This window comes from Centropristis striata, chromosome 10 (assembly GCF_030273125.1).
Source record: "Centropristis striata isolate RG_2023a ecotype Rhode Island chromosome 10, C.striata_1.0, whole genome shotgun sequence".
Lineage (NCBI taxonomy): Eukaryota > Metazoa > Chordata > Actinopteri > Perciformes > Serranidae > Centropristis > Centropristis striata.
Genome location: NC_081526.1, coordinates 34,992,312 through 35,019,024, shown reverse-complemented (window position 1 = coordinate 35,019,024; position 26,713 = coordinate 34,992,312). Strand labels below are relative to the sequence as shown.

At 39.4% G+C, this 26,713-nt stretch overlaps 2 protein-coding genes across 3 annotated transcripts in view; one reads left to right on the top strand and one right to left on the bottom strand.

Moving 5' to 3' along the window:
* The window catches only part of pikfyve (phosphoinositide kinase, FYVE finger containing), a 41,557-nt gene extending 32,282 nt beyond the window's left edge, over window positions 1–9,275 (top strand). Inside the window, exons 29-42 of the mRNA XM_059342513.1 lie at window positions 238–334; window positions 640–697; window positions 787–918; window positions 996–1,116; window positions 1,680–1,775; window positions 2,318–2,398; window positions 3,371–3,465; window positions 3,556–3,615; window positions 4,479–4,655; window positions 5,732–5,835; window positions 5,916–6,044; window positions 7,301–7,562; window positions 7,647–7,721; window positions 8,865–9,275. Of these exons, the coding sequence (XP_059198496.1) occupies window positions 238–334; window positions 640–697; window positions 787–918; window positions 996–1,116; window positions 1,680–1,775; window positions 2,318–2,398; window positions 3,371–3,465; window positions 3,556–3,615; window positions 4,479–4,655; window positions 5,732–5,835; window positions 5,916–6,044; window positions 7,301–7,562; window positions 7,647–7,721; window positions 8,865–8,980 (1,603 nt within the window). The 3' untranslated portion in view covers window positions 8,981–9,275. The remainder of the gene's footprint in view (window positions 1–237; window positions 335–639; window positions 698–786; window positions 919–995; window positions 1,117–1,679; window positions 1,776–2,317; window positions 2,399–3,370; window positions 3,466–3,555; window positions 3,616–4,478; window positions 4,656–5,731; window positions 5,836–5,915; window positions 6,045–7,300; window positions 7,563–7,646; window positions 7,722–8,864) is intronic.
* Window positions 9,276–11,094: 1,819 nt separating this feature from the next.
* Window positions 11,095–26,713, bottom strand: part of ankrd44 (ankyrin repeat domain 44) — a 51,475-nt gene continuing 35,856 nt past the window's right edge. The window contains exons 18-28 of one of the 2 annotated variants that reach the window (XM_059342494.1): window positions 26,110–26,311; window positions 24,934–25,021; window positions 24,728–24,845; window positions 23,355–23,577; window positions 22,006–22,093; window positions 21,700–21,783; window positions 20,530–20,675; window positions 19,841–19,917; window positions 19,319–19,401; window positions 18,378–18,469; window positions 11,095–15,777 (exon numbers count right to left, since the gene is read on the bottom strand). In XM_059342494.1, the coding sequence (XP_059198477.1) occupies window positions 15,518–15,777; window positions 18,378–18,469; window positions 19,319–19,401; window positions 19,841–19,917; window positions 20,530–20,675; window positions 21,700–21,783; window positions 22,006–22,093; window positions 23,355–23,577; window positions 24,728–24,845; window positions 24,934–25,021; window positions 26,110–26,311 (1,461 nt within the window). In that variant the 3' untranslated portion in view covers window positions 11,095–15,517. The remainder of the gene's footprint in view (window positions 15,778–18,377; window positions 18,470–19,318; window positions 19,402–19,840; window positions 19,918–20,529; window positions 20,676–21,699; window positions 21,784–22,005; window positions 22,094–23,354; window positions 23,578–24,727; window positions 24,846–24,933; window positions 25,022–26,109; window positions 26,312–26,713) is intronic. The other variant, XM_059342495.1, reaches the window with a different exon arrangement.

The window sequence follows — 26,713 nt, the reverse complement described above, 5'->3', positions numbered from 1 at the left end:
TCTTGTTAAACTTTCAAAGTTGAAATACAAGTTGAAGAGAGTTTAACATTTTGTTCCACAACATAAAAGAAGATTAACTTTATTGATCCCACATCAGGAAATTCAGCCTTTATAGCAGCTAAAGAGCCGAGAGAAGCAAGAAAAACTTTTAGTAGCTGTTTTGTCCTAAATTTGATCAGTTTTATTAGTACATTAGGCCCATGTGTGTCCTCACTCTGCTGCCTGTCTCCCTCCCAGGCTGCAGGACTTGTTCCAGCAGGAGAAAGGCAGGAAGCGTCTGTCCGTCCCTCCGAGCCCCGGCCGACACAGGCAGGCTGCCGCCGACGATAGCAAGGTCAGTGACCATTAAAACAGATTGGGAAAAGTGGCTAAATTATGAAGCCTTTGCTCAGACTATCTTCAAGCTCAAGTCACAAAATTCTACTATTGGAGAATATTGGGTACACAAAGAACCCGTTTCCCATCAGATTTCTTGAGGTCGAAGGTCAAGGGGGCGCTTTGAAAATTGTCATTTGGGCTCCTTGAATGCACGAGAGTCTCAGCTTTCCAGAATGAACGCTCCAGGTCTCTAGTTTGTGGTTGTAAGGTTCCACGAGGCTGTGATTATCCAGGAGGATTATTAATTTGTTTCTCTGACAGAGCGGAGTGGACTCGTCCCCCCGTAACCCGTCCCCTGTGGTGCAGAACGGAGACAAAGGTGAGTCCTCGGAGCTGAGTCCCTCCTGACGGTTTACCGTTGCTGAGTGAAGAACGATCCGATCCCAACATGTTTCTTTTTCTACTCAGAGGACCGTCACCTCTGCACGTTGCCCTCCACCTCCTCCTCCTCCATGCTGCCGTCACCAGCAGAACTCGGAGCGGATCCGTTCACACCTGGTCCCACCTTCAGCGATCAAGACGCCGTCAGCATCCCAGAAGGTACAAACACAAACACAAACCCTCGGTCATAACATGCAGGCTCTGACTGATTGTAAAATGTTTTTTCTTCTTATCAGATGTGTTTGACGGACACCTGCTGGGCTCCACTGACAGCCAGGTGAAGGAGAAATCCACCATGAAGGCCATCCTCGCCAACTTCCTGCCCGGCAACAGCTACAACCCCATCCCTTTCCCGTTGTAAGTCTCACTGACACTGAAGCTGCTCAGATATTGACTGATTTCAAAGTAAAATTAACTTTATAAGTTACTTTTCTGTAGTAACTAAAAAATCTCTATCTCTCTCTCTCTCTGTCTTTCTCTCTCTCTCTGTCTTTCTCAATAAAAAATGTTAATGTTTTGCTGAATTGTTTTTCATTAATTTACTTTTTTTTATTCAGTATTAAGCTACATTTTTATGGCACACTTTTTAGATCTTGGTGGTTTTTAACAATAAATTGTGTAGACAACAACTCCCATAATCCCACGTTAAACTTGTGAGCTGCAGAAAATTATTGTGTGCATTTACCAAGAGAAACTCTGCTTGTGTCTTTCAAATGTCTAATGATGACTTTTACGCTTTTTTTTTTTGCATTATTTCACATTATTTTTTTTGTTTTTTAAATGTCTAACGTGCTCTTTACTCAAATGTTGCATTTTCAATCCAAATTGTGCTGATAGTTTGCAGGAATGAAACACGTTCTTTTGCACGATATTTCTCAATAAAAAGACTGAAGTGTGGTGTGATGTGTGTTTGTTTACAGCGACCCGGACAAACATTATCTGATGTACGAACACGAGCGAGTTCCCATCGCCGTGTGTGAGAGAGAGCCGAGCTCCATCATCGCCTTCGCTCTCAGGTGACCACCGCCTCTCTCTCTCTCTCCTTCACTCTCACTCTCTTGATCTCTCTCTCGATCTCTCCCGCTCTTCCTCTCGCACTCTCTAGCGCGCGCTCTCTCTCTCTCTCCCTCTCTCTCTCTCTCTCTTTCCCGTCTATTTCTCTTTCTTTCTCTTACTGTCTCTCTCGCTGTCTCACTCTGTCTTTCTTGATTTTACATCTCTCTCGTTCTCTCTCGCTCTCTCGCCCTTGTTCTCTCTATTTCGCCCTCACTTTCTCTGTCTCTCTCTCTCGCGCTCTCTCACACTATCTCTCTCTCTTTCCCGTCTCTCTCGTTCTCTCTCGCGCGCTCTCTCTCACTCTCTTTGCCGTCTCTCGCTCTTGCTCTGTCTTGCGCTCTCTTTCTCGATCTCTCTCTCGATCTCTCTCTCTCTCTCTCTCTGGTTCTGTCTGTCTCTCTCTCTCTCTCTCTCTCACTCTCTCTGTCTGTGTCTCAGCTCAGAATTCAGCTTTTTAAACATCTTGTTTATCATAAATCCTGATGTCATTGTGTTTCTGCAGCTGTAAGGAATATAAAACGGCGCTGGAGGATTTGTCCAAAGTTTCAAACGCAGGCGGAGATGAGACTCCACAGGTCGTCAGGTAACAGGAGACATTAAAATCTTTAACTACTGAAGTACTTTATTTAAAATAAATAAATAATGAATAAAATATTGAACACCAGTGGTTTTATTTAACAAGATAAACTCTAGATCAGCGGTTCCCAAACTTTTTTAGCAGCCTACCCCCTTCTATGTCCCCAATCCCCCACACCTTCAAAAAAAAAAAAAAAATGCAATAAGCTTTTTTTTTTTTTTTTTTTTTTTTTAAAGATATTTTTTGGGCCATTTTTGGGCTTTATTGATAGGACAGAGTGAAGGGGGAGACAGAGGGGAAGACGTGCAGGAAAGGGCTCCGAGTCGGATTCGAACCCGGGAACGCCCGCAACAAGCTTTTTTATAGCCATATTAAAGGCAGCATGTTTAATCATGCTCAAATCACCATCACAACAGTGCGGTCTCGCATTTGAATTAATCTGAAACACAGTTTCAATATAATGCAAAAAAGTTATGCGCAAGCTTCCACTTTTAAGATCAAAGAGGATGATGACAGGCTCAGGATCAGAGGCAGAAAGCACATAAGTTGGGAAAATGTTATAATATTTTGAGCCGCCTTAAACAAAAATTGCAGCAAGTTTAAATGAGCGTGGAGCTAAACAACCCGTCATCATAACACAGGCTGGAAACATGGAAGAAGATAACTTCTTCTACACTTCATTTTAAGATGAAGTGCATTTTGAATAGCCTGCATTTATTAATTAATTAATATTACAGTTTTTGATTTTACATTTTACAAAGGAAATGTTTATTGACACTTCTTTATTGTTTGGGGGAAAAAATGTAATCATGTAATTATCAGACCGCCATTACATTTTTCATCTCGTGCACCCCCAGGGGTCCACGCACCACACTTTGGGATTCCCTGCTCTAGATGAACTGGTTGGCTGAAATGAAGAAAAGTGTGTTAAATATGTAGGATATAATGAGTGTAACATGTTTGTTGTGTGGCGGTCAGCGGCGGGGAGAGTCGGGTGCGGAGCAGCCCGGCGCGGCCCAGCGAGTCGGCCTCGTCGCAGCAGAGCCGCAGCAGCTCAGAGACCGACCCGCTCAGTGAGTTCAGGACACGTTAAAGCTTCTCACACTGACAATTTCAAACATTCAGACGTGAAATGTTTCTCTGTTGTCTCTGTTTGTGTGCAGAGGACGCCGACCTGACCGACAAACAGAAGAAACAGACTCTGAATCCTCACGTGGAGCTGCGTGAGTCTTATTAGTTTTTATTTATCCTCAGCGATTTTAATTCTCTTTTATATTTATTTCTATTAATTCCCCTATTTATTCACACATTTCCTTTTTGGATAGATGGATAGATGGATAGATGGATAGATAGATAGATGGATGGATGGATAGATAGATAGATAGATAGATAGATAGATAGATAGATAGATAGATAGATAGATAGATAGATAGATAGATAGATAGATAGATAGATAGATAGATTAATACAAAGGTAAATAAAGAAGCAAAATAAAACTGAAATATTTATTTATTCAACATTTTGCTTTTTTTTATTTCAAATATTTTTTAAATAAATAAAGTGGCATATTAATTACATTATTTATTTTTGATTTTGTCAGGTTCTATTCTTTATAGAGGTGATGAGAGTGAATATTATTTTTTATTATGGATTAATTTACTGATTATTCATTTATTTGTTTGTTTGAATAATACAAATATAAATAAGGGGGAAATGTACAGGGAATATAATACAAAATAGTAAATTCATACATACATAAAATGGGTAAAAAAAAAAAAGTTAAATAAAAAAATGGAAAAGTTGATTAATGTAAAGGTAAATAAATAAGCAGAATAAAACTGAAATATTGATTTATTTTACATTTTTGCCTTTATTTTCAAATTTTTGGTACATTTAATGGCATATTAATGACATAATTTATTAATTTTACTTATTTATTTTTTATTTTGTCAGAGCTAATTTTGAAATAGAGATCATTATTTTTTATTATGGATTATTCTGCTGATTTTGTTTGTTTAATGCACAGCTTCTTCTTCGCTGTACTTGCACCATTAAATTGAAAGTTTTCTAAATGTTCAATTTGCAGAGTTCTCCGACGCCAACGCCAAGTTCTACTGTCGGATTTATTACGCCGAGGAGTTCCACAAGATGCGCGAGGAGATCATGGAGAGCTCGGAGGAGGATTTCGTCCGCTCGCTGTCTCACTGCGTCAACTGGCAGGCGAGAGGAGGGAAGTCTGGAGCCGTGTTCTACGCTACTGAAGGTGGCTACACTTGATATCACACAAAGAAACATCTCAACAGTAAAAAAGAGTCTCTACGTGCACTTTAGTTGTCCAGTTATAGTCAGATTAAGGCAATAATTTAAATTATTATTATTTAAAACATTATTAAAAACCTATTTATTCTCCTTGCCGTTCAGTCCCAGCTAGGCAAGAATCCTTGGCTTTCTTTTTACTTTTTTACGCTTTTATTTGTCTTTTTTATCTCTAACTCTGTTTTGGATTGAGTTTTTATTACTATTTTATTTTATTGTTTTACTGTTTTTAGTATTTTATTCTTTTTATTGTTTTTATTTATACCCAGTTGTGTATGATTTATTCTATTTTAATAACTGTACAGCACTTTGGTCAACTGAGGTTGTTTTTAAATGTCAAGTCAAAGTTTATTTATAGAGCACATTTAAAAACAATGTTTAAAAAAATGTGCTCTATAAAAAAACTTTGACTTGACTTGACTTTTTTCAAGTGTCCTGTAAACCAGCCATTCTCAACCTTGGGGTCCTGACCCCAATTGGGGTCGCAAGATGATTTCTGGGGGTCGCCAAATCATTTTGGAAAAAATATAAATGTACAAAATTTATATTAAATTACATAATTTCAGACAGGGAGATGTTTTAGTTGTTGTCTGCTTCATTATTTGTCCAAAATTCGTCGTAGCAACTGAGTTTGTGTGATCTGAACTGTGCGTGTAAGATTCTGTTCAGTGAAAAAAAAGTGTTTTACCACCTTTGAAAAGAGAGAAAAAAATATATATATTTATTGGCAGAATATTGCATTTTGCTATTCAAATCTTCTAAAAACACACAACACAAAAGTGTGTCTAAAAACTAAATCTGAGGGAAAGGATCTTGCTGCATGGACAGATAATTTACTTGACAAGATTTCTTAAATTGAGATTATTAAATCTAGAAATAAGCATGTTGAACACTTAAAATAAGAAATTAACTCTTAAAACAAGATGGGGCTGACAACATGCATGATAAATTGGGGGTCGCGGCTCAAAAAGGTGAGAACCAATGCTGTAAACGTACCGACTAACACCATGTGTCCTGTCTCAGACGACCGGTTCATCCTGAAGCAGATGCCCCGGCTGGAGGTCCAGTCCTTCCTGGACTTTGCTCCTCATTATTTCACCTACATCACTGGAGCAGTGCAGCAGAAGGTACACAGCGTAAACAAACGTTTTATCTGAGAGTTTTAGCTGCTGAGTTTTAATAAATAACGGCTCGTTCTGCACCGCAGCGGCCCACGGCGCTGGCCAAGATCCTGGGAGTTTACCGCATCGGTTACAAGAACTCTCAGAACAACACGGAAAAGAAACTGGACCTGCTGGTGATGGAGAACCTGTTCTATGGACGCAAGATGGCTCAGGTACCACACACAACAACAACAACAACAACAACAACAACAACAACAACAAGAGTTACATACTCCTCAAGAACAAAGTTACTTCTGGCCAGGAAATTTCAGACTTCACGAGATACTCAAGTGCACCACATTCAAATTTCAACATTTTTTTTTAACTCAACTTTATTTGTAAAATAAACAGAACAAGAGACAATACAATAAATAAAACAGGAATAAACACTAAAATAAATAGATTCATTGCTTTTTAAAAGACAATTTAAAAAACAATAAATAAAAGCAAACCATAAAACACTAAAACAAGAGCAGAGTCTCATGCGTGGTTAAAAGCCAAGGAATAAAAATAGGTTTTAAGATGACTTTTAAAAATGGACAGTGAGGAGGCTTGTCTGATGTGCAACTTTATTTTTTATTACTTGTTTATATTTATTTATTTAACCAACCCTACACCCCCCGATAACGCACCGTCCACTCCACAAATCCAGCCAATGCTCCTCTGTGCTTCCCTGTGTTTACCATGCCAAAAAAAAAGAGGAAAATGTAAGATAAAAAAAAAAAAAAGTAATAATTCCAGAAAACTATCCCCATTACCACCAGACAGGTGCCATAATAAAAGCAACAATATCAGAGTGTAAGAGGACAAAAAATATGAGACATTTGGATGAAATAAACACTAAATTTACCCACATTGGCACAAAATTCAACATGAGTCAAGCAAATCTCTCTCTGTCTCTCGCTCTCTCTCTTGCTCTCTCACACTCTCTCTCTCTCCCGCTCTCTCTCTCTCCCTATCTCTCTCTCCCGCTCTCTCTCTCGCTCTCTCTCTCTCTCTCCCGCTCTCTCTCTCGCTCTCTCTCTCTCTCTCTCCCGCTCTCTCTCTCTCTCTCCCGCTCTCTCTCTCTCTACCTCTCTCTCTCTCTCTCCCACTCTCTCTCCCGCTCTCTCTCTCCCGCTCTCTCTCTCTCTCTCTCGCTCTCTCTCTCTCTCTCCCGCTCTCTCTTACTCACTCTCTCCCGCTCTCTCTCTCTCTCCCTCTCTCTCTCTCTCTCTCTCCCGCTCTCTCTCTCGCTCTCTCTCTCTCGCTCTCTCTCTCTCCCGCTCTCTCTCCCTCTCTCCCGCTCTCTCTTACTCACTCTCTCGCTCTCTCTCTCTCTCCCGCTCTTTCTCTCTCTCTCTCCCTCTCTCTCGCTCAAATCTTGTGACTGAACTATTTCCCACATAGCCTCTAACAGAGCTGCTCTTTGACCTCTGACCTCCTGCAGGTGTTTGACCTCAAAGGTTCTCTGAGGAACCGTAACGTGAAGACGGACTCGGGGAAGGAGAGCTGCGAGGTGGTTCTGCTGGACGAGAACCTGCTGAAGCTGATCCACGACAACCCGCTGTACATCCGCTCGCACTGCAAGGCCATCCTGCGCGCCGCCATCCACAGCGACGCCTACTTCCTGTCCAGCCACCTCATCATCGACTACTCGCTGCTGGTCGGCCGCGACGACGCCACCGACCAGCTGGTGGTCGGCATCATTGGTGAGACGACGAGGAGGACAACGTGTCGGGGTGGTTTTAAACATTTCTCTGGTGATTTCTCTAAAACTTTTCTGTCTCCTGCAGATTATATCCGGACGTTTACGTGGGACAAGAGACTGGAGATGGTCGTCAAATCCACCGGGATCCTCGGAGGACAAGGTCAGTCTGAACCCGGTCCGCTAGGGCTGATACGGCAAAAAAAATGATCACAATACATTTTTTATATCGTCCGATCTTGATTAGTATCACAATTTTTTTTATATTGTTTTTAAGCTGCCATTTTTAAAGCATCTGTACTGAAAACTAAAGAAACTAGAGATTAGTTCAATATTTTATTAACATGCAAAGTAAATAGAGCAAATTAAATAAGATGGAAAGAGAAAAATATAAAAACACGACTCTGATTGGCTGTTTTCACGCACATTTCCCACGTTTGATCGAGTAAAAATGCTCACAGCAGATCACGGTGATACACCTGAAATTTATCGCGATCATATAATCACCCAGGTCTCGTGTCCACAAAATGTTCCTCCATTTCTCTTTAGGCCAGTTGATGTGTTCTTTGGCAGATTGTAACCTCTTCTGCACATGCCTTTTTTTAACAGAGGGACTTTGCGGGGGATTCATGTAAATAGATGAGCTTCACACAGACGTCTTCTAACTGTCACAGCACTTACCGCCTGATTCACACCTGTTTTTTCACAAAATTGATGACCTCACTGATTGAATGCCACACTGCAATTTTTTTCGAACACACCCCTTTCAACTAATTGCCCAATTGCACAGCCTTAAGAGCTGCATATCACCAATGCTGGGTCTTGTTGGTTTTCTGAGAATCTACTGCACCTACTGGTACCTTGTTTGCCATGTAGCAATAAAAAATATACTAAAAACCTGGATTAAACTGGTTAGTCACATTGGACTGCTATTATTTTGAACACTACTGTACAGATGAGATGAGTCAGGCGTGGAAATCCAGAGTGAATTGTGTTACTGACCAGGTGTAGGCCTATCACACAATGGGGCGGAGCTCCACTAAAAGGGGGTGGAGCTCCCTTAAAAGGCGTCCAATCATAAACAGTGCAATGCCGCAACACGTCCTATGTAAATAATGATATTTTGAAAATAAAAAATCTTCAAAATCAAGGATGCAAACCTTCGTGCCATGCGCAAGCCACATACAAAAACTTCGTAAATGGTCAGCGAGATCTGGCTCCGCTGCTTCACATCCTGTTGTTGGAACATGAGTCATCTGAACTAAAGTGATTAAAGTGTCCTGGGTGTTTTCTGTGTCCGTCTCAGGGAAGATGCCCACCGTGGTGTCTCCGGAGCTGTACCGGGCTCGTTTCTGCGAGGCCATGGACAAATACTTCCTGATGGTGCCGGACCACTGGACCGGCCTCGGCATCAACTGCTGACCTGCTGCCGTAACGGCAGTAACACAAGCACACTGGACTGTAAATGATTGTGTATATATATATATGAACAGGATCATTCCAACACACCAGTTTTTTATGGTTTCAGTATTAGATGATAATTTATCCTCTGAGAATCTGTCGGAGGGTTTCTGTTGTTTTATTGGTGCCAAGAGTCCAAAACAGTTTCATCCAGTCTCAGCGTTTGTAAAACAAACTAATTAATGTAATTTAAAGTTTGTAAATGTACAGAGATTATGTACCTATTAAAAGATTAACACAGAGCGTCTGTTTGTTTTGTGTTAATGGAGCAGAAATTATCAGTTATATCCGTCTGAATTTAATAGTTTTGATTCTAAAAGGACAGCATCTGTGACAGTGAGGGGTTTATCTTATTATCATGTTATTTCTATGAAGGAAAATATTAAAATTGGAGCAAAAGATAACACTGATGATGCAGATAAGTCACAAGAGAAATATTAGAAAATTACTGATTGTGTAAATTTGTTGGTTCATTTTTAAATGTTCAGTATTTGACTGGATGGTGCAATTATTTCCATATGTTAGATATTATTTACCAAAACAAGGAGGAAAAAAAGTGTATTTAATGAAGAAAGTATTCTTTATTAAATCAGCTCTACATTTCAGAGATTCTGTATTAAAAATAAAGAAAAACAAATTGAAACTAGGACTGCAAGCAGTACTGAACGGGCCCTCGCAGTACACGCGTGTCGGGGCATATGAGTTACAGGGGCCAGTCTATACCACCCCTATGAATTTCATTGTTATAGTGTTATAGTGTGGCCACGGTGTCAAATATGAAATTAGACTGCCGCCAGAGCGCCACCTAGGGGCCGATCAATAAAACCTTCAAGGGTTATCCTCAGGGGGGCATTGCAAATAAGTATACCAAGTTTTGTGTTAATCTGACCAACTGATGTAGAGATATAAAATACTTTCAATGAGTTTCATGTCATTCAGACGCACGAATGTGGAAATATGCAACACTTTGTGTTTTGAACAAAATCTTCAAAAACGGTTTTGTGTTGATAGTAGCGCCACCTGCTGGTCATTTTTGGTGTGTGAGTTACAGGGGCCAGTCTATACCACCCCTATGAATTTCATTGCCTTAAGTGTTATAGTGTGGCCACAGTGCCAAATATTAAATTAGACTGCCACCAGAGCGCCACCTAGGGGCCGATCAATAAAACCTTCAAGGGTTATCCTCAGGAGGGCATTGACAATAAGTATACCAAGTTTGGTGTTAATCCTACCAACCGATGTGGAGATATAAAATACTTCAATTTAAAGAGCGCCACCTAGTGGTCATCGGCCAAAATTTTGCAGCGAGCCTCAGGGGCTCATGGGGGAGTAGTAACCTGAGTTTCATGTCATTCAGACCCACCAATGTGGAGATATGCAACACTTTGTGTTGAAAATAGCGCCATCTGCAGGAAGTTGTTATTTAATAACTTGAGTATTCTTTGGGTAATCAAAATTCTTTTAATAACTCTTTTTCATGAGGGTCCATAGATGCTGTGTGCAAAGTTTGGTGCAAAACGATGAAATTGCCTAGGAGGAGTTCGAAAAAGTAGGTTTATGACATTTTGAGAATTTGCGGAAAAAAAAAAACTCTAGGCGAAAATGGGCGTGGCTTATATAACAACTCAGTGAACACGTGGATATAAGGTTTTTGAATGTGCGATGAAGTATGTGGGAGTTATTAGCCAAAACGCACTTTCCTTTATTATAGTGCCACCTGGTGGTGGAACTTCAGTATGACAATAGATTATAAAATGTTTCGCCATGTGTGACTTATGTTTAAAGTTTCATGAGTTTTGGGTATGTTCAGGCAGTGAAAAATGCGATCATTTGGGCACGAGAATAATAAATCATTCCAAATACAATAGGGACCTCGCAGGTCGTTGCCTGCTCGGGCCCTAATTAGCACCATATTTATAATCTCATATTACATCCCCATTCCGTTTACTAAAATTGTTCAATAATTTTTTGTTATTTATTAGTTGTCACTGTACGGTGACCTTGAGTTGTAAGAAAAGCACCTATAAATGAAATGTATTACTATTATTTTGGCATTCTTTATGAAAACAAACACCAACGATCATATTATTTTATTTTAATCTTAGAGAAGCTGTACACTGCTTCAGATCGTCATGGAGATACAGAAATCTCTTCAGATTCAACTTTGTTGTTAGATCACAGATGGGAGGAGAGAACTATTCAGATCAGACTCAGAGGGGTCAAATTTATTTTTCTTACCATTATTAATAATAATAATCATAATATATAATAAAGTGGAAAGAGCTCATTAGCTTCAGTTGTGAGAATATTCATTTTCAGAGCAAAACCAGTGACATTAAAATGATTTCCACGTTTTTAAAGAAAGAAATAAAGAAGCGACAGCAGCCGTGAGTCAGTTGAAACAGATTTTGTTGTAATTGTTCAGTTTGTATAAAACAGAAGAACTCAGCGAGTCGTTACTGCATCAGGAACTGAAAATCATCAGACACCACAAGAGCGATTGTCAGGACCGGTGAAGCTCAATAATAATAATAATAATATTAATAATAATAATAATACTGGCAGACAGATTCAGTCTCATGTGCTTGTTAACAACTCATGTGCTTCTTAATCAACTGCAGCTAAAATTAATTAATATTCACAACTTTTAGTCTCAGATAAAAAACTTCAGGTTTCACTCTGATGGAGATTTGTTCTTGTACAAAGCTTCACGTCAACATTATGTACAAAAGCAGTTAAATTTAATTAAATCGGTACCTAAAGCCAACACACACACACACATACACACACTCACACACACAGAGAAACACAGTCTGCAGATATTTTACCTGTAAAAACCCACGAAAACACCAAAACCAACAACTCAAGAGTTAAAAAAGACATTATCTTCTTCCATTGTTGTGAGTTAAATGCATCAATGAACTCTATAACTGTAGTTTAATTAACTGGAGCAACAAATGTGGATTCATCAGCCGCTGTTAAAGTGAAATTCAAGCACTTTTCAAGGTTAAAAACCCTGACTCATAAAAAGTTGTGACGTCTTAGTTTTAAGTAGTTGCAAAAAAGTTGTTAATAATAATAATTGCTTTTAATTTGACAATTCTGTTTGACTGATTCAATTAAAAATATTGAACAAAGACGATAAAATTAATGTAGACAGACTCTGAATGACTCTCGAAACCAAATTAATGTTTAAATCATTCATTTATAACCATATCAATCATTGCATCCATTTGAGCTCATGTTTGCCAAATATAGATTTTTTTTTATTTGAGCATGTTCAAAATGAAGCATTTTCCAAACTTTAAAGACTTCGTAGGAACCTTTTCACCACAAACTGCAGTAATCAGCTATTTAAGGAAATGTTTTAACGCCTTGTTCATCACTTGGGAAATTTGTGCGCTTTCAATTTTAAATTTTTCGATAGTGAAGTGACAGCGAAGCTTCATGAAGCATTTTCTTTTCATTTTCTGAGTCCACTAGACGGCACTCTTTGTTCAACAAAGGGCTGAAAACACTCAATTACCGTTGCTGAAGCCTCTTTTTCCTCTTTTTTTTTTTAAGATCGCCATCTAGTGGAGTAAAAAAATAAAGCAAATTGTTCACGAAACTTCATTGTCCCTTCACTAGTTTGAGATTATTCTGTCTCGTGACCTCAGCTTCTACAATAAGTCTATAATAAACCAAAATAGAGACTTTAAGGACTTTTCAGGACAAAGGTGTCAGCATTCTGTTTAACAGGCTTTTAATCCCGATTCCTGGCTTCAAAACTGAAGTTTGAACCATTTTGAGAACCAAAAATAATTCACTTTTTGTGTATTTTTCAAGAAAAAGCAACAACGGCAACATGTAAGGGTTTAAAGGTTTAAAATATTTAACTCACAAGTGGAAAATATAAATATAAAATGCTTTTTAGTCCTTTAAGGACGTCGGAGCAATTTTTTGGCACAGAAGTTAACCTCTAACAACCCAAAATGTGTGAATTTTTTTTTTTTTAACGTTTTATTGAGATTCTGTCTTCATTAGGAATCAATTCAGAAAGCATTAACACACTGAAGGTTTTGGTCTCTTCGAGGGTTTTGTTGGCAGTAAGAATAAAATCTCAGCAGCCTGAAAGGAGGAGACAGAAGAGTGAGACAGCATTAAAAACAAAACATAAAATCTGCATCATGTTGAACTCCTCAAACTTGATTCAGTGTAACATTTACTCAACATTTCGAAGAATCAGCTCACCAGAATGCAGATAAACCCCCAAACATTTGGTCAGTAATGGTACAAATAGTTTGGATTTGTTCAGATCATTTCTGTTTTCACACTAATACACTGGAGCTCTTCAAAACAACTCCAATCTGTCTTTCCAAGCACATTATTCACAGATATCTTTAAGTTTTTCCTTTTATGTTTTATTAAGAAAAGTCTCTCGGAAGTTCTTAAACCACATTCTTATAATTAATTTCTGCAAATCCCATTAATTAATAATCTCACAATGCTGCAAACAGCCATCTAAACAAACAAACGTTTTTGCAGCCAGGTTAAATTATCTTTAAAACATGACGCACTACCGCCTCTGTCCACAGGGCGGCGCCAAATCACAAAAAAAAAAAGATAAAGATTATGTGTTTCTTTAACCCATAAGAACCCATGGTGACACCCATGTAACAGACACTTTAAAAATCTGAAATGTGAAAAAGTAGCTTATTTTAAAAAGCGTATTTTTTGTGACAAGGCTAAATTTAAACCCATTTAACAATTGTAATCCATTAATAGGGTGTCCTGTATTGCATTTAACTTGTTCTGACCATATTTCTTGCACAAATGAAAGTCACAATTTTGATAAATGTTATGGAGATGCAAAATAAAAAGGTAAATTTGTGTCTCTGTAAGCAGAAAATGTGTCTAGTTTTTTTCTATTTAAAAATAAGAAATATCATAAACATAAAGACCATAAACGCCCATTGTAATGTTTATGTCTCATCACAGATCTTTGACATTTAGGGGTAGAAAACCTAAAAAACTTCAGAAATGTGTTCTATGTGTAAGGATAACTGGGTCTGGGTTCTTATGGGTTAATATCTCAATAAAACCTGCAGGGTTTAATGATTCAGGTGAGCTGATACTTTTATAATAGAGGAATATTATTATTTATTATTATCTACTAAATCAAAGGGTTTGCTGTGAAATTAGACTGAATGGACATCAAGGCACTGGACACGTTAGAGACAATGGCACATATCTGGTTGAGACGAGGAGAGTCCAAGGCCCTGTGTTACTTTACATCTGAAGTTCTGGCAGTACCGTCTTGTTATACATCAGAAATACCGCGAGACAAAATAAAAAAAGAGCTTCAGGAATTTGGTCTTTCAGGAGAATCTGGGCTGATGATGAGGAGAACATACAGACAGCTTTAATTCACTTCTGCACAAACCCTGTTTCTAACCCCTGGGTACACCTCAGGCCCTGATTCCTGGGACAGATAATAATAAACACTAACTTTTCTGCGGTGCATGACAGTGCTGAATCCAGCGAGCAATAAGCAAATTAAGAGTGATTTTTGTATTTTTTGTATTTAATACGTGCAAAAGATGTGCAGACAATGAGTTTAAACACGCAGAATACAGCTAAACAGCTGCACTGAAACAACTTAAAATTGTGTTATTTTGCTAAGAAAATAAACTGTTTGGATGCATTCTTCTTAATGCAATGCAGAGTTTTGCATTTGTCAAGCACACAGGATAAATTTTAATAATATGAATGTACTTGAGGTTTGCACTGTGCAGCTGTATGGTCCAGAAAAATACAAGTATCAGATTCATGACTCTTTTTATAATCTCCTCAATCTTTTAGCAAAGTTAAAAGGAAAATGTTTTATTTCCTGGATGTGTTTCAGGGCTGCAGATGTACCCAGTGTAATACTTCATCAAAACCTAAAAAGCAAAATAAATCCAAATTTGTGCTTCGGTTGTTAACAGTTAAAAAACTCTAAGTACCTCTTCATCAGTATGTTAATTATTCACGCGTGGAAGTCAAATATTTGGTACAACAACAAGCCAAAAAAACTCTTAGAAAGGTTAAAACGACGCTCCGCTGTCTTCATGGTCCACTTCATTTTGTACAAACAGTTAAAAATGGCTTCTTCTTCTTCTTTTTTATGTTTATTTTTAAGACAAACTAAGTCTCGAGGCGGGTTGCTGTGCCTTGCGGAGACTGAAGTACCGAGGTCGGTTTGGATTTAAGCACCCGTGAGTAGAAACGACAAACCGTGGTGGAAGTTAACATGCAGACCCGCACCGGACCGGGTTCCTCGTGGATTGAAACGTTCTCGGGCCGCAGCGGTCAGTCCGTTATTCCGCTGCGGCGCCGCTCATTGTTTTTGGAAAAGAAGGGCACTAAGAAAAATGTCTGCAGGTCAACTCTGTACAGGGAGACGCCCAAGTCTCCGCCCCGCCGCCACGAGCCGCACGGGTCGAGGCGGGGGGGCGGGGAGTCGGGTCCGAGGGGTCAGAAGGTCTCCGAGTCCTCCGAGTCGTTCTCAGTGGTTCCCTCGCTGGAGGGTCCGGAGGGGTTCCTGGGGCTGCGGGGCCCCCGGGGGCCGGCGGCCGGGCCTTTGCCCCCCTGGTGGGGCAGCTGCCTCAGCAGGGAGCCTGGGGAAGGAGCCCCGGAGCTGCAAGGGGAGCAGAAAGGCATCATGGTAGCCAGAATGAGAGCCAGACAGTCAGCCACCTCTCTGCTCGGAGCACAAGCCAGAGCAGGAGTCAGACCTGAGAGACGGAGAGAGACAAGAGAGGAGACAGGGGGGAGAGAGGAGAGGAGAGAGGAGAGAGGGAGGAGAGAGGGAGGAGAGAGAGGGAGGAGAGAGGGAGGAGAGAGAGGGAGGACAGGGAGAGAAGAGATGGAGGAGAGAGAGGGAGGAGAGAGAGAGACAGAGAGAGAGGAGATGGAGGAGAGAGGAGAGAGGGAGGAGAGAGAGGGAGGAGAGAGAGAGGAGAGATGGAGGACAGGGAGAGAGGGAGGAGAGAGGACAGGGAGAGAGGAGAGAGGAGAGAGGGAGGAGAGAGAGGAGAGAGAAGGAGGAGAGAGGGAGAGAGAGAGGGAGGAGAGAGAGAGGAGAGAGGGAGAGAGAGAGGGAGGACAGGGAGAGAAGAGATGGAGAGAGAGGAGATGGAGGAGAGAGGAGAGAGGGAGGAGAGAGAGAGAGAGGAGATGGAGAGAGGAGAGAGGGAGGAGAGAGAGGGAGGAGAGAGAGAGGGAGGAGAGAGAGAGAGGAGAGAGAGAGAAGAGATGGAGAGAGAGAGGGAGGAGAGAGAGGGAGGAGAGAGAGAGGACAGGGAGAGAGGAGAGAGGGAGGAGAGAGAGAGAAGAGATGGAGAGAGAGGGAGGAGAGAGATGGAGAGAGGAGAGAGGGAGGAGAGAGAGAGAGGAGAGAGAGAGAGGAGAGAGAGAGGAGAGAGATGGAGAGAGGAGAGAGGGAGGAGAGAGAGAGAGGAGAGAGAGAGAGGAGAGAGAGAGGAGAGAGGGAGAGAGGAGAGAGGGAGGACGGAGAGAGAAGAGATGGAGACAGGAGAGAGGAGAGAGGGAGGAGAGAGGGAGAGAGAGAGAGAGGAGAGAGGGAGGAGAGAGGAAGGAGAGAGAGGGAGGAGAGAGGAGAGAGGGAGGAGAGAGGAAGGAGAGAGAGGGAGGAGAGAGGAGAGAGAGAGGGAGAGGAGAGAGGGAGGAGATGGAGAGGGAGGAGAGAGGGAGGAGAGAGAGGGAGGAGAGAGAGGAGAGAGACAAGAGAGGAGACAGGGGGGAGAGAGGAGAGAGAGGGAGGAGAGCGAGACGAGGACATGGAGGAAGCGAGGGAGGCGAAGCAGAAACAGGAGACAGAGGGGCGGAGCAGCATTCCATTAGTGTCCAGCCAGCTGACAGACCAGAGGAGGAGGAGGTCCACAGAGACAGACTGCAGGAGGAGGAGGTCGCCGCAGACAGGACCTCCACTCTACTGGATGTTTTGGTGTTTAGGAGGCAGAAATGATGCTGAAACTAACCCAACACCTCGCACAGCTTTTGGCTAACATTCTATCAAAATTCCACAATAACTACTAATATAAATGATCATGTTATGTTTCCAAATAATTTACATCCCATAATATGGTGTTTTTGTGTAATTTATGGCCATATTATGCTCTAATATGTATCAAGAGACTGTAATTGATCCATTTCAAGCATTTTTAAAATATGACAATTTCTGACAAAAATTGACATGCTTATTTTTGAGGGGTCATTTTTGGACATCCCATAATAAGGTGTTTTTGAGCTATTTTTGAACAAATTATACTACCATATGTTTAAATTTTTGACAAAAATCAACATACTATAAAGTATGACTTTTTCAGTTTTTGGACATCCCATAATATGATGTTTTTCTGTCATTTCGGGCCATACTATGCTCTAATATGCATCAACAGACTAATCGACACATTTGAAGCATTATTTGGCATTTTAAAATTTGACCATTTTTGACAAAAATCTACTAATATTGCTCTAAATTAACATGTTTATTGTTTACTGAGTTCATATGTCAAATCAGAAGGCTCATTTTCTAACAGACTTCTGTACAAACTGACTTCTTTTTGTCTTTTCTTTTTGCCAGTGGGGTGCCAGTCGACCCCTGCTGGCCGTTAGAAAGAATGCAGGTTTCAGCCCCCGGCGGCTGCGTCCTCTTCCTCTGAACAGTGTGTGAAACACGCAGAGCACGGCACAACCACAGCTGACATCATCACTTCACAACAAATACATCCAATAAAAAGCAGAGAAGAAAAAGAAGAAGCAGCTCGTACAGTTTAAATCAGACAGACAGATTCATCTGCAGCGCTCACAGACAATAAAACTGTATTTAAACATTCATGAGTTCGTGCTGTGAACCTTCATGCTGACAGACGACAGCGTGCCGATGTTTTTTTGGACATCCCATAATATGGTGATTTTTCGCTACATGTATCAACAGACTATAATTGGGCCATGACAAAAATCAAAATTTCTGGTCATATAATGCTCAAATATGTATCAACAGACTACAATTGACCCATTTAAAGCATTTTAAAATGTGTAATTTTTTGGACAAAAATCGATATACTATAGTATAACTTTCTTTGAGGGGGTCTATTTTGGACATTCCATGATATGTTTTTTTTTTTCCATTCACTAGCTCTTACAGTTTAAATCAGAGTTCCCACTGAGAGCCAGGAGAAAAAAGCTCTGAGACCGGTGGGGAGCTTGATTTAATCTGCAGCGCTCACAGACAACAAACTGTATTCAGACATTCATTAGTTGGTGCTGTGAACCTTCATGCTGACAGACGACAGAGAGCAGCTCCACTCACCGTTCTCGTCCACCGTCTGGACGTTTGCTCCTCTGGACAGAAGCTCCTGCACCGCCTTCTTCAGCCCGCTGCGAGCCGCCAGGTGGAGGGGACTAAGACAGAGAGGGAGGGAGACAGGCAGAGAGCGAGAGAGAGAGCGAAGGAAAGGCAGAGAGAGAGAGAGGGAGAGAGGCAGAGAGTGAGAGAGAGTGATCAAGAGAGACAGAGCGAGAGAGACAGAGAGCAAGCGAGAGAGACAGAGCGAGAGAGACAGAGAGCGAGCAAAAGAGACAGCGAGAAAGCGAGACGGACAGCGTGAGACAGAGAACGAGAGAGCGAGTGAGACAGAGAGCGAGACAGACAGAAAACGAGAGAAACAGATCGAGAGAGAGAGAGAGAGAGTGAGCGCGGAGACAGAGATCGAGCAAGAGAGACAGAATGAGAGAGCAAGGGAGGGAGACAGTGCGAGCGAGAGAGGCAGAGAGGGCAAGAGAGAGAGCGAGAGAAACAGAAAGAGACAGCGAGGGAGAAAGACAGAGAGCGTGAGTGGCAGAGAGTGAGAGAGAGAGGGAGGGAGAGGCAGAGAGTGAGAGAGAGCGATCAAGAGAGACAGAGCGAGAAAGACAGAGCGAGAGAGACAGAAAACGAGAGAAACAGATCGAGAGAGAGAGCGAGAGAGTGAGTGAGCGAGACAGAGAGCGAGCAAGAGAGACAGAACGAGAGAGCGAGCGAGCAAGGGAGGGAGACAGTGCGAGCGAGAGAGACAGAGCGGGAGAGAGAGCGAGACAGAGCGAATGAGGGAGAGTGAGAGAAACAGAACGAGAGAGCGAGGGAGAAAGAGAGTGAGAGAGAGAGAAACATTTGTTAACTTACTATCCTACTACCATGATAAACATGCTATTCAAATGATCGTGCAGTTAAACACGAGGTGAAGGTTCAGTCCTCGTTCGGCAGGTTCTCACGTCTGCAGCGCTGCGTTGGTGGCGTTTATGAGGACCGTGTCCGTCAGCTTCTCCAGGATCAGCATCACACAGTCCTCCTTCCCCTGGACACCAAACATCAGGTTAACTCAGCTTTGTGTTCATGTGAAAGGAAGGTTTGTATGTATGCAATTTGATTCAATGAGACTTCCTGAATAAATAAAGATTAATAAATAAATAACATTAGCTGTTTGAAATCCCTTTTTAATCATTTTTAATGTGCTGACCACAACACCACTCTATTAGTGTGACTTTTTTCAGTTTTTGGACATCCAATAATATGTTGTTTTCTTTCCCCTGAACAGGAAACCTCACAGTTTAACTTGTGTTTGTGTTCACATGAAATGAATGTTTTGTTCACGTTTGTATGTATGCAATTGGTTCTCAGTGAGACTTTGTGAATACATAAAGACTAATAAGTTAATAACAATAGCCGTGTGAAATCCCTTTTTATGTATTTTTAATGTGCTAACCACATACTACATATGATGTGTGGAGACTCACATTACTGCAGGCCAGATGCAGCGTGGTGTTGCCGTCTTTGTCCGTCAGACTGAGGCTGGCGCTGGTCAACAGCACCTCTGGAGGACACACACACGCACACACACACAGACAGACACACAGACACAGAGACACACGCACACACACACACACACACAGACACACACACGCATGCACACACACAGACACACGCACACAGACACACACACACAGACACAGAGACACACGCACACACACACGCACAGACACACACACACACACACACACACAGACAGACAGACAGACACACAGACACAGAGACACACGCACACACATACACACAGACACACACACGCATGCACACACACAGACACAGACACAGAGACACACGCACACACACACACACGCACAGACACACACACACACACACACAGACACAGACGCACACACAGACACACAAAGACACAGACACACGCACGCACACACAGACACACACACACACACACAGACGCACACACACAGACACACAAAGACACATACACACGCACGCACGCACACACACAGACACACAGACGCACACATACAGACACACAGACACGCACACACAGGCACACACACACAGGTTTAAAAATGAGCTCTATTTGGCTGAAGTCAACAACAACAACAACAAACTGCAGCGTTGAAGCCTGAATTAAAGTGAATCTTGTCCGTACCGAGGACGCCAACTCGGCCCTTCTCAGCCGCCATCATCAGTGCGCTGCGACCTGATTGGTCCACAGCGTCGACAGGTGCATCGTGGGACAGAATCAGCTGCACGCAGTCGACGTGACCCGAGAACGCCGCGGCGTGGAGAGGAGTCCTACAGCGGGAGGGAGGGAGAGGAGAGTTAATCTATATATAAATGTGTTAATATCTTAATGACCCAAAATAAATAAATATAATAAAATTAATTTAAAAAAAATTAGGGACCTAAATATCTTTTTGAAAAAGTATTATATATGTATAATATATTAAAGAACTAAAATATAAATACAATTAAAGAAAAAAAACCTGATGAAAGACCTAACAATATATTAATTAAATTTAAAAAAAACCATCATGGCCAAAAATCCTTAAAAAATATACATCTCTAAGTTATTTAACAACATTTAAGACCTTAAAATGTTTAAAATAAGTAAATAAATTAAAACATTTATTATTAAAAAATAATATAAAGAATGAAATAAATAAATTCACTGTTCTGTGAGAACCAAGTGTCCTTGAACAGTCAGAAAAAAACTGCTATTTTCCAGCCAATCCAAGATGTTTTTAAACAGTTTTTTTTTTTCTGAAGGTGTATTTCCTCAACACATTAACCCATTGATTATAATAATTGATTGTAATGATATAAGAAATCAAGACTGTTTATGTCTTATATTACTTTATGCATCGCTGAGTACCCTGAAAAGTGCAATATATAAAATGCATTATTATTATTATTATTATTATTATTATTATTACAGTAGGTTAATGAGAACTATGTCTTGTTCTTCCAATGGTCATATCATGTTTGCATCTTGCTAATGGGCATGTATTAGTATTATGCATAGGATTTTTATTCAGTCACATGTAACATTTGCTGAGTTTGTTGATTTTTAAAAAAAACTTTATTGAAGGTTTGGACAAATAAACTCAACTTCTCATGAAAGCCACGGGTAGAAGCTCTCAAATCCTTTTTGAATTTCATTTCTATCTGCTACAGAGGCTGAAAAATCTTCTGTTGAATTTCCAGAAAAACTTCAGGTTTTAGGGGGTTCTTTCAAAATCGCCCAGAGGTTTTACAGGCATGTTTTCCAGGCGTTTTAGGCCCAAATGGGTTAATGAACCCTGGACGTGTTTCTCACCGGTCTTTAGCGTCCTTGCAGCCAGCGATGTCGGAGCCCATCGCCTCCAGCAGCAGCGACGCACACGTCTCGTGATCGTTCACCCTGAGGACAGAGACCGAGGGTTATTAATGTGATTATATTTATCATTAGAGTCATATCTGTGATCCTGCTGCTCAATCTAGAAGATATTTAAAGATGCTTTAAAAGTAATCTATATTCCTTATGAATCATGATCATTTGATTATGATGGGAAAACCATCATTTCCTCCAATATTATGAATCAAATCTCAAAAATCGTATATTTTTTCCAGAAGCGTGACTCACACAGCGCAGTGCAGCGGGGTGAACGGGTTCCCATCGATACAGCGACAACCTTTCTGCTCCAGCAGCACCTCCACACAGCCCTCATGACCTGCACACACACACACACACACACACACACACACACACACAAAATACTTTACTATAACTTTATGATGTTTAACAATATGAGCAAAAATATGAACACATAAAAATGAGGGGGTCATTTTTGGATATTTGGAAAACCTATACTACCATGTGTATCAACAGACTATAATATAATACTATAATTGGGCCATTTGAAGCACTTTTAGGTATCATAAAATTTGACAATTTTTGAGAAAAATCAACATGCTATAGTATGACTTTTGTTCAATTTTGGACATCCGATAATATGATGTTTTTCTGTAATTTCTGGCCGTATTATGTTCTAATATCTATCAACAGACTATAATTGACCAATTTGAAGCATTTTTAGACATTTTAAAATTTGACCATTTTTGAAAAAATATAGGAACAGTATAGGAGTACAGTACACAGTATAGGAACTGTGAAAAAATACTCATACTATAGCAGGTCAAATTTCCAAGTCCAAATTTTAAAATGCCCAAAAATGCTCAAAATGGGTCAATTATAGTCTGTTGATACATGTGGTAGTATAGTTTGTCCAAAAATAGCGAAAAAACACCATATTATGGGATGTCCAAAAATTACGCTCTTAAAAAAAAAAAGTGTTGCTTTTTGTCAAAACTGGTCAAATCTTAAAATGTTTAAAAATGCTTCAAATTGGTCAATTATAGTCTGTTAGATGGATATTAGAACATAATATGGCCAGAAATTACAGAAAAAACATCATATTATGGGATGTCCAAAATTGAAAAAAAGTCATACTATAGCATGTTGATTTGTCAAATTTTATGATACCTAAAAGTGCTTCAAGTGGCCCAATTATAGTCTGTTGATACACAGGGTAGTATAGTTTTTCCAAATATTGCAAAAAACCCACCATATTATGAGATGTCAAAAATGACCCTCTGAAAAAAGAACTCATACTATAGCAGGTCAAATTTTAGAGGGTCATTTTCGACATCCCATAATATGATGTTTTTCTGTAATTTTTGGCCATATTATGTTCTAATATCTATCAACAGACTATAATTGACTAATTTGAAGCATTTTTAGACATTTTAAAATTTGACCATTTTTGACAAAAAACACTTTTTTGGAGAGGGTAATTTTTGGACGTCCCATAATATGGTGTTTTTTCGCAATTTTTAGACAATTTTAGTCTTTGTACACACTGAAACACTGACGGGGTGCAAAAACGGCGGCCTGCAGGTGTGTGTGTGGTGTGTGCGTGTGTGTGGTCTGACCATAGTAGCAGGCCCAGTGTAGCGGTGTGTACCCTCTGTGGTCTCTCAGCGGGGGGAGGGACGGCGGCTCGGAGCAGGCGATGCTCAGCAGCTCACTCAGCCAGGAGGCGTGGCCGCGGGCGGCCGCCAGGTGGATCGCCGTACGACCACGAGCGTCGCCTAGCAACACGGAGGCTTCCTGCTCCAACAGACACTGGATACACTCCTCCTGACCACACAGCAGCTGAGAGAACAGAACCTGTTTTTAATCATTTTTATTTTAAATAAAATCCCTTTTCTATCAGTGTGATGACTTTATATTTATTTTATATCTCACATATTTATTTATTTATGGGTTTTATTTTTTAGATTTTACTTATTACTTGTATTTATTTTATTTTATACTATTTTTCATTATAAAAATAATATAATGATCTTTTTTTTGAAATACATTTATTTTATTGTTATTGTTCTCTGTGTCTCTTGTTTTTAAATATCCATGTTATTGTTTTAATTTTATTGAAAAATCACTTTGAGCTGCATTTTATGTTATAAAAAGTATTATTATTATTATTATTATTATACTATATGGATTATTTCATGTCCATATAGAAACATTATAGAAACATTTATAGAAACATATGTTATTTCTTTTTAATTTGCTAATTTCTGATACTAAATGATAAAATCCTATATATTTTATATAATCCGTTTTGTATCTGTAAATGTGCATGAATATAATTTTTTTTTAACCAAAAATTAGTATTCACAACAAAATAAATTGTAAAATATTTTTTGCCTCCATAATAAATGCATAAAGCATAAAATATATATAATAATTAAATTATAATAAAAAATAAAATAACAATTACAAATCAATTATCATTTATCATTATTATTTTTTATAATAATAAATGTATAAAAATATGTATCAGCAGATTATAATTGACCCATTTTAAGGCATTTTAAAATTTGATCATTTTTAACTAAATCAGTTCAAATCATATTATTTACGACGTTAAGTTCTTATAATAATAAACGTATAAAAATCTACAATAAACAAAACAAGTCTGAGGCCTTTTGGAAGCGACTGATAAAAAACAGATTCTATATTTAGTTACCGAAAGAATTTTCATGTTGGTGCAGCTGAGATTTGAAAGAGGCTCCTAATATAATAACAATAATAATAATAATGATAATAATAACAGTAATAATAATAATATTAATAATACATATCATTTATAAAGCACTTTTCTAAACACTCAAAGCTGTTTAATCTGTAGTAATAATATTCAAACCAACAGAGAAAATATGTGCATATTTGCATGGTACAACATCAGTTCATTCTACTGAAACATTTAAACCTCCGTGCAGCTTCAGATGCAGCAGCTCACCCCGAGGTGCAGCGCCGTCAGGCCGTGGTTGTTCGGCACGTTCACGTTGGCTTCCCGCTCCAGCAGCAGCGACACGGCGTCCACGTGGCCGCCCGCCACCGCCAACATCAGAGGCGTCCTGAAGGCGAGGACGAGGCAGGAAAGGAGTGATTATAAAACACAGATTAAAACAGACAAGAGACGAGTTTAAAGAATAAACCACTCACTGTCCCTGAGAGTCTGCGGCGTCCACCAGCTCTGCACCGTCAGACTCGTCCAGCAGGAGGCGCACACACGTCGTGTGACCGTTCATCACTGCAGGAGCAGAAACAGAGACGGATGTTTTATTATGTGTCAGATAAATGATTCATCGCAAATTCATTAGAATTCATTGTTTAGAAAGACGGAAATAATCCTAAAAAAACTAAATAGTATTAATAATACTGAAAGGAACAAAATAAATTAATAATTAAAAAGATAAATAATACAAATAATACAAATACAAATAAATAAATAAAATTAAGAGAAAAAAAATCTTAATGTAGGTTGTTGGAGAAAATTATTTCTTCTTTTAATTTTCCCCAGTTTTCCTTATTTTTTTTGCATTATTTATTTTGATTTATTTAAAATTCATTTTGAAATCTCTTCATTCAGTTTTAAATATATTTATTTAAATTATATATATATTTGGGGGGGGGTAAAAAGCAAAATGATAAAAATACAGAAATATACAATACATTGAAAAAAATATGTATTTAAATAAATACAAACTAATACATAAATTAAGAATACCTTTAAGTAAATTAATAAAATAAATTAATTAAATTAAGAAAATTAATAAATATTATAGTTTAGTATGTTGTTAAAAAAGTCAAAATGTATGACATTAAAATTACTATAAAATGAACCTAAATAAATGAATAAACTAAAAAAATAAATGAATTGTTAATTAATAAAAAATAATAAATAAAAAGGGAAAATTAAGTAGAATACAGAATATTATGTTGTGATGTTGTATGTGATGTTGTATTTTTTCTTAATTGTATCGTAAGTGTTTGTATATGTATTTTGTATATTGTACGTATTATTTTCATTTTTTATTTTTTTGTTTGTTTTTGTTTTTTTTGTTTGTTTGTTTTTTGTTTCGTAATTCTCTGCTTTTCTACATCATGGCCAGGGCACTACAGATGAAAACTAGCCTTCTGGCTAACTCTGGCTTTTTTAACCATGTATAATCATGTGCTTTATGAAATTGCACTGTCCCCTTTTAAATAAACTAATAATAAAATAATAAATAAACCTGGAAGCACATTGTTGTTTAAAATGTCTTTATAAAATTTTTAATTTGAAATAAGTTGCGTTAATATATCTGTAAACTGGTGAACACAGGAGGCTAAGCTGACCTGCCAGGTGGGCGGGGCTTCGTCCGTACTGGCTGTCGGTGGTGCGCGGCGACGCCCCCTGGCTGAGGAGTGTGTGAACACACTCGGCGTGTCCCCGCAGGGCGGCGAGGGCCAGCGGGGTCCTCCCCACCTCGTCCCCCTGGTCCACGTCCCGCTCCCCCTGCAGCAGCACCTCCAGGGCCTGGGCGTGGCCGTGGTACGCCTGCACACACACACACACACACACACACACAGGTTTGGTCACTTTTTATAACGGAAACGTTTCATAACAGATGATGCGTTCGAGGCCTGACAGAAAGTTCAAACTCTGACGATAAAGCCTGTTTTGACAGTTTTGGTAACACTTTACAATAACCAACTAAGTCATGTTTATAGATGGTTTATAAACCAATTATTAACCATTTACAAAGTGCTATACCTATTTAATCTTTAAATGTTTTCAACCAATTTCTTAAAGGTACTTGAATCATTAACATACTTAATATGGTGTTAAAGATGTTAAAATGAGCGCAGCTAAAACTATTAATAAACAATTAATTATAATTTAATTGTGTTTTAATGGTAAAGTAACTATAAACTTACATAAATATACCATATATTTGCC